The sequence below is a fragment of the Microcaecilia unicolor genome, chromosome 9 (genome assembly GCF_901765095.1).
Source record: "Microcaecilia unicolor chromosome 9, aMicUni1.1, whole genome shotgun sequence".
Classification (NCBI taxonomy): domain Eukaryota; kingdom Metazoa; phylum Chordata; class Amphibia; order Gymnophiona; family Siphonopidae; genus Microcaecilia; species Microcaecilia unicolor.
The window spans coordinates 211670636-211685996 of NC_044039.1; the positions used below are offsets into that span (position 1 = coordinate 211670636).

At 42.8% G+C, this 15361-nt stretch overlaps 1 protein-coding gene across 5 annotated transcripts in view; it reads right to left on the minus strand.

The window, feature by feature from the left end:
• Positions 1-15361, minus strand: part of ZC3H14 (zinc finger CCCH-type containing 14) — a 96796-nt gene that overhangs the window by 62284 nt on the left and 19151 nt on the right. For 3 of the 5 annotated variants that reach the window (XM_030213747.1, XM_030213744.1, XM_030213743.1), the window contains exons 2-4: positions 6359-6401; positions 2344-2458; positions 1445-1485 (exon numbers count right to left, since the gene is read on the minus strand). In XM_030213747.1, the coding sequence (XP_030069607.1) occupies positions 1445-1485; positions 2344-2435 (133 nt within the window). In that variant the 5' untranslated portion in view covers positions 2436-2458; positions 6359-6401. Of the gene's footprint in view, positions 1-1444; positions 1486-2343; positions 2459-6358; positions 6402-8644; positions 8666-15361 lie in introns of those variants that run through there. The other 2 variants (XM_030213745.1, XM_030213746.1) reach the window with 2 other exon arrangements.

A 15361-nucleotide genomic window follows, 5' to 3' on the forward strand; every position in this document is an offset into this window, starting at 1 on the left:
AAATCAATAAATAAATAAATAATTTTAAAAAAAAAACAGAACTTATTTAACAATACATATACTTAAGTCTGTAATTCACCTCATCCATATTTAAAGACAACATATAGCTCTTAAAACCGCATCATCGAGCTTCTTTAGAAACTGTCAAATGATCTCCAGAGTCACCGCCACGGGAACCAACACCTCGGCAGTAGTTCCAGGATATTTAGCTTCAGCAACAATACCACTGATCCTTCCCCCACACCGTGAGGAATCTGTACAGCATCTCCCGCTCCCAAACCGCAGGGCCCTCTTCTCATGGTACTCTTGGGGAGTGCTTGGTGACAAATCGCTCCAACATTTGCTGCACTGGAGAAGAGATCAAGGCCGGTGAGGGAAAAGCCTTAAGAACACCCTTTCACTTCGTATGAGGCATTGGCACCGAGGAAACAGTGATAGCACTGCAAACAGGAGGAGGTATTATTAGGAAAGGAATGGAAAGCAAAAGTGAGGACGTTATAATGCCTTTGTATCGGTCCTTAATTCTGGTCATCACATCTCAAAAAAGATATAGTAGAATTAGAAAAAGGTACAGAGAAGGGCGATGAAACTGATAAAGGGGATGGGATGGGCTCTTCAGCTGGGAGAAAAGACGGCTGAGGGGAGATATGATAGAGGTCTATAAAATGGCGTGGAGTGGAACAGGTAGACATGAATCACTTGTTTCATCTTTCCAGAAATACTAGGACTAGGGGGCATGCAATGAAGCTACAAAGTACTAAATTTAAAACGAACTGGAGAAAATATTTATTCACTAAACATGTAATTAAACTCTGGAATTTGTTGCCAGAGAATGTAGTAAAAGCAGTTAGCTTAACAGGATTTTAAAAAGGTTTGGATGGCTTCCTAAAGGAAAAGTGCATAGACTATTATTAAATTGGACCTGGGGAAAATCCACTGCTTATTTCTAGGATAAGCAGCATAAAATGTATTGTACTGTTTTAGGATCTTGCCAGGTACTTGTGACCTGGATTGGCCATTGTTGGAAACAGGATGCTGGGCTTGATGGATCTTCGGTCTGTCCCAGTATGGCAATACTTATGTACTTATGTGTTTCCCAAGTCCGGTCCTGGAGTACCCCTTGCCAGTCAGGTTTTCAGGATATCCACAATGAACATGCATAAACTTGATATGAATAACCTAACGTTCAGGAGGGGGGTCTCCGTTTCATGCTTCATCAGTAAGTGAATAGAGCAGCTGCTTCCAGCTGCTGCAGCAGGCTCTGTTCTCCAGAGTAAGCCTGCTCACTATCTATTTGGATATAAACCTTCTTGTTCAGTCTCTAAGCAACTATGGCAGTGCAAGTAAGCAAAGACAATGCTTAAACAACATTTTGTTCTGTTTTTTTTCATTCCACTGCATTGTTAAATGGCAGGGGTAGCTGTTCTAGGAAATAGGTACTTACCAGACGTGACACAGCGTAGCTTCTCAAGCACCCCATGAAGCCTAGAAACAAAACAAAACAAAAAATTCAGGTATTAAAAAAAAGAAATCAGCCTTGTGACCAATTCCATTTGCAATTTAGCAGTGAAATACTCACCTACTTCCGACAGACTTAAAGGAGGTTTATGTGACAGTATGGGGGTTACTTAACCCATTAGTGCCCAATGTTCCCATAATAAGTCGTATGGGAACAAATTGATTTGTTCCCGAATGGGAACATCGGGCACTAATGGGTTAAGAAACGCTGTTCGCATTTTAGATATCTTTACATCAGCATTTAGATGGTGCATGGGTGTCCAAATGCCAATTTTACAAGGCTGGGTTATGGCCATCCAAAATGGCACAATGTCCATACGGTAAGGGGATGGTGTTGTGGACATGTTTTGGGTGGGAGTGGGAAGTGGCTGACACTTGACAAAAAGGAAAGGAATGTCCACGTCCACAAAAATGGACCTGCCACGGAAAGGTGCTCAGACTGAGAAGTGCTTCACTGAAGGGAATCGGGGTGGGGGTTAACCTCATAATCCCCATGTGGTTGCTATCCTCCCCGGAAACAAAAGTAGCGTGGTTTCCCTTATTTAGTTTGACAGTTTGTTGGGTTAGAGTTTCTTCTGTTCTACTTTAGACTCTGTTCTGTGGTGGTATAATTTGACTGTTGTTCCACTAATTCATTATATTTCTGCCTGACAATAAACACTTAAAGGCTTTTCATTCTGGATGAAGCCACCATCTGCCACGCACAGATGTGGATGTTCTTTCTAAAATGCCACTCAACGTGTCTCACTCAAAGACAAGGGACTTTTCTTTTAACTCTGAGAACTGTGGAAGTGCTGTTAATGTCAAGTGAGTTTATAGGCGTACCAAACTGTAAATCTGTTGGTGTTGTTTCCCAGAAAGAGGGAGAGGTCCTCTGTCATCTGCTCCTGGCTTTTCTTATTGGCCACCATGACCATGATGTAATCAGGAAGCTCTTCATCTGATGAGGGAAGAAGGCGTAAATGTTGCAGGATTATTATCTGAAAAATGGAAGAACTGAAGTAATCCCCCCACACCCCTCTCAATGTAATTACCCACAGCCTAGAAGAAGGCAAGCTGGCCCTATCACATTTCCTTTAACACACGTTCAAAGGCAAATAACGCGGGTTAATGCCTTAACACAGCTTGACAGCTACCCCCTTAGTGAAAACGTTCCCAAGGTAGAGGCTGCAACAGCACACGTGCTTTAGTATTTTCAAAAGTCAATGTGTTATTTTATTTATTTATTTATTTATAACATTTATACCCCACATTTTCCCACCCACTGGCAGGCTCAATGTGGCTAACATCAGACCGTAAAGGCAATCGCCAATCCGGTAAACAAGCAAACGAAGTATAGTAAGGTAAATAAGAAATATAGTAATTACGAGGGAAAAGAGGGGGAGGGTAATAGAGTCCATGAGCTCCATAAATTAGTTGTAATCCAGGAATTACGGATTTAAGACGGGTCCATTAGGGTAAGCCGTTCCAAATAAGCTGGTCTTAAGAGATTTTTCTGAAGTTTAGATGATCATGAACAATTTTCACAGATTTAGGTAATGCATTCCATAGTTGAGTGCTAATAAAGGAAAAAGTGGAAGCGTAAGTGGATTTATATTTGAGACCATTACAGGTAGGATGGTGGAGGTTTAAATACGAATGGGATGATGTGGAAGAATTCCTAGATGGCAGATTGATAAGGGTATCCATGTAATTTTAGTCAGAAGAAGTACCTGAATGTAATTCACTCTGAGCTACCGATGAACATGTGCGCGCTACGTCCAAATAAAAATAAGTGTCTATGCGAGCTTCTTTCTTTAGGTCATTTTCAAAGTGAAAGTACGCAAGAGCTTGCTTTCATTTTGAAAACTGGATTCAGTAAATGGCACTGAATGAAATTCTGTAACAAGTGTTCCAGGATTGCCTGCCCTTCAAAGAACAGCACATAATGCTGGGATCCATGCTTTACTTTGGATGCAAGTAGTTACACCGACTGAAAACAGGTGTAAATCCAGGTACTCAAGTTGGGCGTTGATCCGCATTATTTTATAACACTGCACTCATTTTAAGGGAACGCGTCTGGCCCACCCATGCCAGATCCACGCAGAAACACTTAGCTGCTATTCTATAAATGGGCCCATAAGTGTATTTTCGGGCAGATCTGCCATTTCTGCTCTGTTTCAGCATCCTGCATTCCGCATCAAAATTTCAGCACGGGGACAGAATTCATTACATTATAGTACAAGAGTACTTACGGACCGCTAGCTCTTTAATTAGGATTCAAAGCGGGATACAAAAAAAAATAAAGCTGATACAATCATCAGGAAATTACAGATAACAGTAACAAAAAATAAAAAGTTGATTACGTAGATGTAAATAAGTGGGTCTTCAAGGCCTTACAAAAACTTTAAAAAGGCCAATAGAAAGACAGTTCCAAAGGCGAACTGCTAAATAGTGAAATGAATGGGAAAACATAGCTTTAAATCTAGTCTGAGCTACAGGAGGAAAAGCTAGAATCAATGAGTTCTAAATACGAGACCTGGCACTCAGTTGTAACTTTTCAAAAGACCTGGAAAGAATTAGTGGGGCAAGGTACAGAGAGTGTGCATATCGAGTCATCCACAGGGCATACTTCTCACAAGTACAGTTGTTTAGAGCGGGGGGAATTGATTCGCCTACCTGTATGAAATGTAATTTAGCTGATAACACACTATACCATGGTTTATGGGAATGTGGGATTATAAAATGTTTCTGGAAACGGGTGGTGGCCTTTCTTTCCTTGATGTTGCCGAGAAGGGTACAAGGCACACCTCAGCAATTGGTGTTGGATTGTCCTGGTTCACTCAGGGGGCTAAAAGCGGAGGAAGTCCTGCTGTGTAGAAAGCTCTGTTTGCTAGCACGAAAATGTATTTTACAAAAATGGACTGTTCCGGATAGACCTGAATTCTGGCACTGGCACAACCAGGTGCATCAACTAATGACTTGGGAGGCGCAAGAGGCCAGGGGTTCCTTTAAACGGAAATCACGATTTTTAAAGACTTGGAGTCCCTATATAGCCAAACTAACGCAAAGAGGTAGAAGTCTCATCCTTAACAAACTATGACTGAGGACCTTGAGGTTCCATTGATGCCTTTAGACGGATCATAGGGAGGGTAAAAGGGAGGGGGGATGGGAGGGTTGGGGGGGAGGGAAAAGAGGGGGGGTGAAAAGATTATGTAAAAGTTTGATGTTACTTTAGCAAAAAGTTTTGTTATGGACTATAGAGATATAAAATTGGTGATTGTTATTGATGATTAAATGTTGTGGATGTGACATCAATAAAAAAGTTAAACCATAAAGACCTGGAAAGACCTTTTGCACAAGTACCAAATAAAGACTTAAAAATCAAACACAATGACTTAAAAACAACCCTTGCTTGAACTGGTAACCAATGCAACTCCAACAGCAGTGGAGAAACATGGTCAAACTTAAGACTTATAACAATTTAACTTAGCTGACGAGTTCTGGATTAGCTGCAGCTTAGACATATACTTTGTAGCTACTCCTACATATAAGGAATTACAGTAGTCCAGCATAGAAAGAAGAGATGAACTATCGTCCTAAAACGATCTTGTAAAAAATAAAAGCGAAGTAGTCCAAGCTATCTAAGCATAAATAAACTTTCCGAATTAGATTATTCACCTGCAGTTCCATAGACAAAGAAGAGTCCAGTAAAATATCCAACACTCTAGATTCTCTTTCTACTGGTACATAAGTACATAAGTGTTGCCATACTAGGACAGACCGAAGGTCTATCAAGCCCAGCATCCTGTTTCCAACAGTGGCCAATCCAGGTCACAAGTACCTGGCAGAAACCCAAAGAGTAGCAAGATTCTAGAATTCTAAAGAATAACAAGATTCCATACAGAATTTGAAAGTGTATAGCAACATTCCATTTAGAACCCTAAAGTGTAGCAAGATTCCATTTAGAATCCTAAATACATAAGTGTTGCCATACTGGGACAGACCAAAGGTCCATTAAGCCCAGCATCCTGTTTCCAACAGTGGCCAATCCAGGTCACAAATACCTGGCAAGATCCCAAAAAAGTACAAAACATTTTACCCTGCGTATCCCAGAAATAGTGGATTTTCCCCAAGTCCATTTAATAATGGTCTATGGACTTTTCCTCTAGGAAGCCGTCCAAACCTTTTTTAAACTTCGCTAAGCTAACGCCTTTACCACATTCTCTGGCAACGAATTCCACAGTTTCATTACACGTTGAGTGATGAAAAATTTTCTCCAATTCGTTTTAAATTTACTACATTGTAGCTTCATCGCATGCCCCCTAGTCCTAGTATTTTTGGAAAGCGTAAACAGACGCTTCACATCTACCCATTCAACTGAGACTTTGTCTCATTAATCCATGCTTTTGAATATGCTCTGTAATTTTGTTCTTAATAATAGTCTCTACCATTTTGCCCGGCACCAACGTCAGACTCTTCAAACTGGTATTTGTTGTCCTTCTAAATCAATACATATGGGAATATTTAAATCTGGTAAACCAAACCAAAGTAGCTTTGTTTTTTTCTGTATTCAATTTAAGTTGCGATTGTATAGACCACTCAGCAATTTTTCGCATATTATCCTGAACTATAGATGAAACAGAATTAATACCCCACCTAACAGGGGTGAGTAAAAACTGCCTGTAGACTTTGCAGCAATGCAGGTAGCATGAAAATTACCCCCATGATAAGTAATTATATTAGAAAAAGCAGTGTTTACATGTCAATATTCAGAAACTTAACAGAGGTAACTAAATTCCATGACCAGAGTCCCTGCAGACAAAAGTAATGCCAAGCGCACTCGCAGCAATACACTCACCTACGTAAGCCCCCAGTTCCTGCAATTTTCCCTTGATGGCGCCCTGAAAGGTAGAAAAAGAGGGAAGAAAGATAAAGCTGAAACAGTGGCTATTAGCAGTCTTGCTCTCCAGTGAGAGCCATAAAGTTAAACTATGCAGCCTGGGGAAAATGATGCACCCACAGTCCATCAATAACAACTTACCCTGTGATGGGGGGAAATGAGGAACCGAAACTAATTTAAGTCACATGTGCTTTTCCAAGGGTTAAGAACCCACTCAACAGAAAGCACAATATTGCATTATTTATTTATTTTTGTTACATTTGTACCCCGCGCTTTCCCACTCATGGCAGGCTCAATGCGGTGGGCAATGGAGGGTTAAGTGACTTGCCCAGAGTCACAAGGAACTGCCTGTGCCTGAAGTGGGAATCGAACTCAGTTCCTCAGTTCCCCAGGACCAAAGTCAACCACCCTAACCACTAGGCCACTCCTCCACTGTTGCTACTATTTGAGATTCTACATGGAATGTTGCTATTCCACTAGCAACATTCCATGTAGAAGTCGGCCCTTGCAGATCACCAATGTGGCCGCGCAGGCTTCTGCTTCTGTGAGTCTGACGTCCTGCACGTACATGCAGGACGTCAGACTCACAGAAACAGAAGCCTGCGCAGCCTTCTACATGGAATGTAGAATCTCAAATAGTATCTATTTTATTTTTGTTACATTTTTACCCTGCGCTTTCCCACTCATGGCAGGCTCAATGCGGCAGGCAATGGAGGGTTAAGTGACTTGCCCAGAGTCACAAGGAGCTGCCTGTGCCTGAAGTGGGAATCGAACTCAGTTCCTCAGTTCCCCAGGACCAAAGTCCACCACCCTAACCACTAGGCCAGAAATCAATATAGCAATATGAAAGTTACCTTTCAAAGTTTAATCTTGTAATCAGCGGCATCTCTAACTTTTCAGCACTTCATATCCACTGCATCACAGCTCCTTCCCCTCACCCTTGAAACTGGCGACAAAAGACACTAACCCCCCTATTTATTAAGCCGCACTAAAGACTGCCGCGTGGCAATGCCAACACAGCCTATTCAAAGTGAATGAGCTATGTCAGCATTAACGTACCGCACAGCTTAGTAAACGGGGGGGGGGGGGGGGGTAAATAAGAAAAAGTCCCAAGGCCTTCTGTTTAAAGAGAACACCCCCCCCCCCCCCAAAAAAAAAAAAAAATATTTCAGCCACACAGTATAACTATCCTTACAATTCGACAAATTCTTCTCTACGGGAGTGATGTCTTAATTCCATACAGCAAGGGAAAGAATCTTAGTATAAACCGGCATTTTTATTCTGTAACTCACAGACCACATTCCCAAAAAAAGGAGCAAAGACATTTCCTCTTATAACCCACTATACAAACAAAAATCGAACTGTCATGTCACCTCAAGAAGAGCAGCAACATTTTACCTTCTCCTTCCACTTTATAAAATACCACAAAACCCTGAGTCTGTATAACAAATTTACAGTAACAACCTCTACTTAAGAAAAGGCAAAAACACCAGGTCCTAAAGCATCAAAGCACTGCCTATTAGGAAAACACCACAAGCCAGACTGCTACAGATCTTGACATGGAAAGTACACACTAGCTGACAGTTTTACCTTGGCAAGATACACAAAATATAGACAAACTCTCAGCTAATACAGAATAAGGGACCACAAATTAAAAACAGACTGTATTAGCAAAATAGAAACAGAAATGCATTTCCTGCTATAAAATACAGTAGAAGAGAGACATTTCCTACCGTGTTTCCCCGAAAATAAGACACTGTCTTATATTAATTTTTGCCCCCCAAAATGCGCTAGGTCTTATTTTCAGGGGCTGTCTTATTTTTTGGGGAAACATCGGGGTTGGATCAGGGTTGGCCCGCCCGCCCTTCGTCGCTCCCGGAACTTAAACGCCTCCTTTCACCTTCGCAGCAAGCAGCAGCAGGGCAGACCTCTCCTTCCTTCCGTGTCCCGCCCTCGCCTGACGTAATGTCCGCGAGGGTGGGGCACGGAAGGAAGGAGAGGTCTGCCCTGCTGCGAAGGTGAAAGGAGGCGTTTAAGGTTAGTTCCAGGAGCGACGGAGGGTGGGTGGAGGGGGGGGCCCGGCGACCTCGGGTGGGGGTGGGGCGGCCTTGTCCGGCTCTCGGCGGCCCTGCTTTCAAACAAAAATTTGCTAGGTCTTACTTTCGGGGGAGGCCTTACTTTCGGGGAAACAGGGTAAAGCTCGGCATTCCAATCCCTAAAAATGTTACATTATGTTTTGTCTACCTTTGTTGAGTGGGCATTTTATTTTTCTATTCAGCTGGTGTCAGTCTTTCCTTGGGTTGATCTTCTTTCTCGGGGTCTCTTCTCCCATTTCTTCTCTCCATCTGACATTGATTTCCTCTTTTTCCCCCATTTCTCTATTCCCTGCCTCTGCACTCATAGCTAGATTTTATACCTCATTCTTCCCTTCTGTCACTAACCAGTTCCCAGTCTCATCTATTCACCTTACATTCACCAGCCTTCTCAGCACTCCTACTGCCTGCTCTGTCTCTTTCTCCTTTCCTAGCCTTTCACTCAATCCCTAGATCCCCACTGCCATCCTCTGCAGTCACCCGTCCCAAGCCCTCATCCCTCTGACTCTCATTCCTCACCAGCACGAGCACCACCACTGTCATACAACCCTTCCTGCCACCTAGCCCCTTTCTTTTTTCCTTAGCCTTACCCAGATTCCCATTCTTCTCTTTCAACTCCTCCCCAGTCCCCTTTTTTTCACATTTTCTCTTCTTTGCATCCCTCTTGTCTTTCTCTGATTTATTTTCCTCCTAAGTGCATTGGCTTTAATTCCAAGCATAGTACCGCATAGTATCTGCAAAGTACGTAAGTATTGCCATACTGGGAAAGACCAAAGGTCCATCGAGACCAGCATCCTGTTTCCAACAGTGGCCAATCCAGGTCACAAATACCCGGCAAGATCCCAAAAAGTACAAAACATTTTACACTGCTTATCCCAGAAATAGTGGATTTTCCCCAAGTCCATTTAATAACGGTCTATGGACTTTTCCTTTAGGAAGCCATCCAAACCTTTTTTTAAACTCTGCTAAGCTAATCGCCTTTACCACATTCTCTGGCAACGAATTCCAGAGTTTGATTACACATTTGACTGAAGAAATATTTTCTCCGATTCATTTAGCACGGCATCTGTAATGGCAAATGCTGGGAACATCCTTGTTGCCATGTTAATATCTGCAACTACTTCACATTAAAGTCCTGCATTAAGCCACAGTAACTGCAAATGTTACTGTGGCTTAGTAAAAAAGCCCCATAGAAACTCTCAAATTTTAGGGGCCCATGTGGAAAGACACGTAATAGAGACAGCAATGCTCTGATTCCACTGCACAATTAACTCTAAAATATCCCACTAATATTCTGTATAAAATGAGCACGCAAATTACTACTTATTAAAAATACATCCGTAATCTGCAGCTCACTGCGAAATGTCACCCCTCTTGTCCGTGACAGGAAGAGTGACATTTAAACAAAAAAAAAGGCATCAGAGGATGTGCACTGGACCTCGATATCCCTCCCTCTCCCCCCCCCCCCCCATCATTCTCCCTAAATTTAAACAAAAAGCCCACTGGCCCCTCTCTCTCTTCCTCCCAGCGCTGTGGAGTCTCAGAAGCTATTTTGGGTGGAGTTGGTAAAAATTTACTGACTCCAGCTTCAAAATAATAGAACATTATAATATATGGTAAGTGTATAATTTTATATTTATATATACGTATCTTTATTCTGGATCTAACACTATATTTACCAGTCATTTATCCAAAACAACAAAAATGTAAAGCCCAATATCAGGAGTCGAACAGTAGAAAACTAGAGGAGAAGGAGTTGAATGTTTGAGGTCCTGACTCCACAGCCAGGTGCCCCCGCCCCCCCCCCCCCCAATTATACATCCCTGGCATGATGTCTAGCAGCATCTCAAACCCTCTCCAAGACCTGTATTCCAAAAGAGACAGGGGTGATGCCCACTCGCTCCTGCCACTGACAGCACCATCTTGAAACATGGTGGTGCCTGCTGGCCCTGCACAGTACATCCTGGGTTACAGTGAGTGGGGTCAGTCTGCCATATAAGGGGGGCACTAGATTATTTATTTTATTTTTAACACATGTATACCCCACATTTTCCCACTAGTAGCTACACTGGCTCCCACTCAAGGAACGCATCACTTTTAAAGTATGCACACTAGTCCACAAAATTATTCATGGTGAAGCCCCAGCCTACATGTCTGACTTGATAGACCTACCACCCAGAAACGCTAAAAGATCCCGAACCTTCCTAAACCTCCACTTCCCTAACTGCAAAGGCATAAAATACAAAGTGCTGCACGCGTCAACCTTCTCTTATATGAGCACACAATTCTGGAACAAACTACCACGAAATCTGAAAACGATCCACGAACTAACCAAATTCCGCAAACTACTAAAGACCCATCTTTTTGAAAAAATATATCGAAAGGATCAAAACACATGAAGTCCACACACACTGTTAGCAATGCATCAATACATCCTCTTCCGTACTTGTATCCCCCGCAATCTTACACGCTTAAACCTAATCTACAGGTAAAAAACAGAAAATATTATACCCGAACCATCTCTTGCTATCGCTCTGCTGCCCAATCAGGATCCGGTGTTGTTCTATTGTTTTGTTGTTCTTTGCCATTGTTTTATTCTCTTTAACGATACAGGGATTTGTTTTAATTTAACGCCTCATAATGTAACCATAATTATGGTGTAACAGATTGTACTTCCATCAATACAATGTATTGTAAGCCACAATGAACCCGCAAATAGGTGGGAAAATGTGGGATACAAATGCAATAAATAAATAACAAATGTGGCTTACACAAGACCGTAGGGCAAACTACAGTTCAGTAAAATACAATTCAACAGTGTAATAGTAAAATAGTAAACGTATAGGTAACATGTAGAAAAACAGAGATAATAAGAGTGAATAGAAACTGATAAGGTCCATGGATTTTGCTATAACAAAGAAGAGGTAAATTAGGTTGTCAGGAAGGTAGCCTTCTTTAACAGGGTGGTCACCAGGTTCAAACGTAGAAAGCTACCAGGGGTAGGGTGTTTGGGTTGGGGGGCTCCCCTAAACTGACTCGGTTCTGGAGGTACATTTCTTAGTTTCTGTGCATTGCTGCGTGCGGATTAGCTAACAGCCTATTTACAATGCAATTTGTGCACTGAAGTCTCTATTGTCCTGAGTTAATTTCATTGCTAAACTGCTTTCTGTATCGGCAGCCCATAACGTGGACGCAGACTGCTCGTTAGGCACTGCAGCCGGCAGCAGCTTTCTGCATGGGCCCCTCGGGGGGGGGGGGGGGGGGGTTAATTCAAATTGTAAACATCTCAGTGGAATGGCTGTTAGTAAATCTGGGAGGGGACAGGCTGGGTGAGAGGTGTGTTAGCCGTGTTAGTCCACTCTTAAGGTTATCAATAGAAATCAAACAAATCAAACATGGAAAAGAAAATAAGATGATACCTTTTTTATTGGACATAACTTAATACAGTTCTTGATTAGCTTTCGAAGGTTGCCCTTCTTCATCAGATCGGAAATAAGCAAATGTGCTAGCTGACAGTGTATATAAGTGAAAACATTCAAGCATTACTATGACAGTAAAATAGATACCATTGGAGATTCTACATGGAATGTTGCTACTATTGGAGATTCTACATGGAATGTTGCTATTCCACTAGCAACATTCCATGTAGAAGGCTGCGCAGGCTTCTGTTTCTGTGAGTCTGACGTCCTGCACGTACGTGCAGGACGTCAGACTCACAGAAGCAGAAGCCTGCGCGGCCATGTTGGTGATCTACAAGGGCCGACTTCTACATGGAATGTTGCTAGTGGAATAGCAACATTCCATGTAGAATCTATAGAAATCAAACAAAATAAAACATGGAGAAGAAAATAAGATGATACCTTTTTTAATGGACATAACTTAACACATTTCTTGATTAGCTTTCGAAGGTTGCCCTTCTTCGTCAGATCGGAAATAAGCAAATGTGGTAGCAGATAGTATATATAAGTGAAACATCCAAGCATTACTTTGACAGTCTGACAGGGTGTGAAGGAGGTATGCAAGCCCATTATAAACCATAAAGTTGTATTTCTCTGTTTATCACCCTCCTCTCACATCCATCCTGTTAGAATCAGGGGTGTAGCTACGGGTGGGCCTGGGTGGGTCCAGGCCCACCCAATTTCAGCTCTGGCCCGCCCACTCCCATTGCCGGCCACTGCTGCTTTTCCTGTTGAGCAGAACAGGGCCGGCGCTACAAAAAGAAGAAGCGCTCAGCTGACTGAGCTGAGTGCCACCGCCAACGTTAATGAGAAAAAATGTAAAAAAAAAAGCACGGCACTGTAGGCAGCCTCGAAGCATTGGCTGCTGGCTCTGCAGGCTCCTCCCGTCTCTTAAGTCACTGCCCCTGGAGCGAAGCAGGGGCAGTGACGTAAGAGACGGGAGGAGCCTGCAGAGCCAGCAGCCAATGCTTTGAGGCTGCCTGCGGTGCCGCGCTTTTTTTTTTAAACATTTTTTCTCATCTTTAGCGTTGGTGGCGGCGCTCAGCTCAATCAGCTGAGCGCTTCTTCTTTTTGTAGCTGGGGCTGGCGCGCCTGAATCGGGAGAGGGAAAACAGATGGCAGGATGGGGACTGGGGAGAAAGAGGGAAAACAGAAGGATGGGGAGAGAAAGAGGGAAAACGGATGGCAGGATGGGGACTGGGAGAATGAGGGAAAACAGAAGGATGGGGAGAGAAAGAGGGAAAACAGACAGAAGGATGTTAGAGAAAGAGGGAAAACAGACGGAAGGATGGCAGAGAAAGAGGGAAAACGGAAGGATCGGGAGAGAAAGAGGGAAAACAGACAGAAGGATGTTAGAGAAAGAGGGAAAACAGACGGAAGGATGGCAGAGAAAGAGGGAAAACGGAAGGATGGGGAGAGAACGAGGGAAAACAGATGGAAGGATGGGGAGAGAAAGAGGGAAAACAGATGGAAGGATGGCAGAGAAAGAGGGAAAACGGATGGAAGGATGGCAGAGAAAGAGGGAAAACAGATAGGAGGATGGCAGAGAAAGAGGGAAAACGGAAGGATGGGGAGAGAACGAGGGAGACGGAAGGATGGGGAGAGAACGAGGGAGACGGAAGGATGGCAGAGAAAGAGGGAAAACGGATGGAAGGATGGCAGAGAAAGAGGGAAAACGGATGGATAGGGAGAGAGACACTGGATGGAAGGATGGGGAGAGAAAGAGGGGAGATGGATGAAAGGATGCAGAGAGAAAGGGGCGAGACTGGAAGGATGTGGAGAGAGAAGGGACACTGAACAGAAAAGGGTAGAGAGATAGACACTGGTTAGAAGGAGGGAGAGAGAGACATTAGATGGAAGGATCAGGAGAGAGGGTAGATGGGTGGAAGGATGGGGAGAGAAAGAGGGAAGACGCTGGATGGAAGGGTAGGGAGAAAGAGGTGACACTGGACGGAAGGATGCAGAAAGAAAGAGGGAAGACTACTGGAAGGATGGGGAGAGAAAGGGGAGACTGGAAGGATGGGGAGAGAAAGAGGAGAGCTGCTGGATGGAAAAGGGGAGTAGTGAAAGACTGGAAAATAAGAGGAAGGGGCATGGGGAGAACAAGGGTGAGAAAAAGATGAAAAGCCATAAGTAGATGAAGGAAATTAAAGAATGGATAGTAAGAATTAATTAAATCTGGACAGGGAGAGAGAGAGAGAGAGAGGCAGAAAAATCTCTCTATATAAAAGGCAACACCAACGTTCTATGAAGCCTCCAGATGGAAGTGTAAAGGGGGAGAGATATCCGGTTTCCCCATGAGTGTCTGCCCCGCCCTCTCTGTAACACAAACAGTCAGTGAAGGAAAACAGCAGAGCACGAAATCAAATGGCTGGCTCTGTAACAGTGAAGGACTCAGAGGGGGGAGGGGAGAGAGGCCAGAGGGCAGGGACACACACACTCCCACATGCACACAGAAGAAAACCTTGCTAGCCCCCATTTCATTTGCATCAGAAACAGGGCTTTTTTACTGAAGGACTCAGAGGGGGGAGGGGGGAGGGGAGAGAGGGCAGGGACACACACACTCCCACATGCACACAGAAGAAAACATTGCTAGCCCCCATTTCATTTGCATCAGAAACGGGGCTTTTTTACTAGTATTGAATAAAGCAAAGAAAAAGGAGAGAAAAATGACAAATAGCCAGGAAACCCTGGCAGAAGAGTTAAGCGAAAACGAAGGAAAGCAGAATCTAGAGACTGGGAGCAACACAATGAGAAAAAGTAAATGGCCATACAGCAAAGGTAAAGAAAATAATTGTATTTTTAATTTAGGATAAAGTAATATGGTGTTAATAAAGTTTCAGAGACCAATACTTCCTTCCTTCCTTAGTTCAGGAGAGGATACCGTAACAGCATTATTACCCTGTGTGACAAATGTATCTGAGTGTGACTACATTTTGCTGGGGGAGGGGGGTAGAGAGAAAATTTTGTGCCCACCCACTTTGGGTTCAGGCCCACCCAAAACTGGCAGTCTGGCTACGCCACTGGTTAGAATATCAATGATATGCTTTGATGTCCCCATACATCCATACATATCCTTATTTATATGTATGGATTAAGAAATTTTCTGTTACCCATTTAAAACACTATCTGCCTTTCTATTTAAAGTTATATGTTATGCTATATATCATACACAATTATGTATTGATTTACTGGGTTTTATTGTAGATAAGTTCTTAAATTATATAGAGTCTATTTACTTTTTACCCACTTGGCTGCTTATCTGATGGTATAATAATAATATTCTGTTAATATATCAGATTCTATGTGAGAATATTTGATTTATATTAGGAATGATCAATATTTTTAATTTTTTAATTTTTAATATTATTATGTTTTTTAAAATTGATTGTAATACATTTGATTTAATT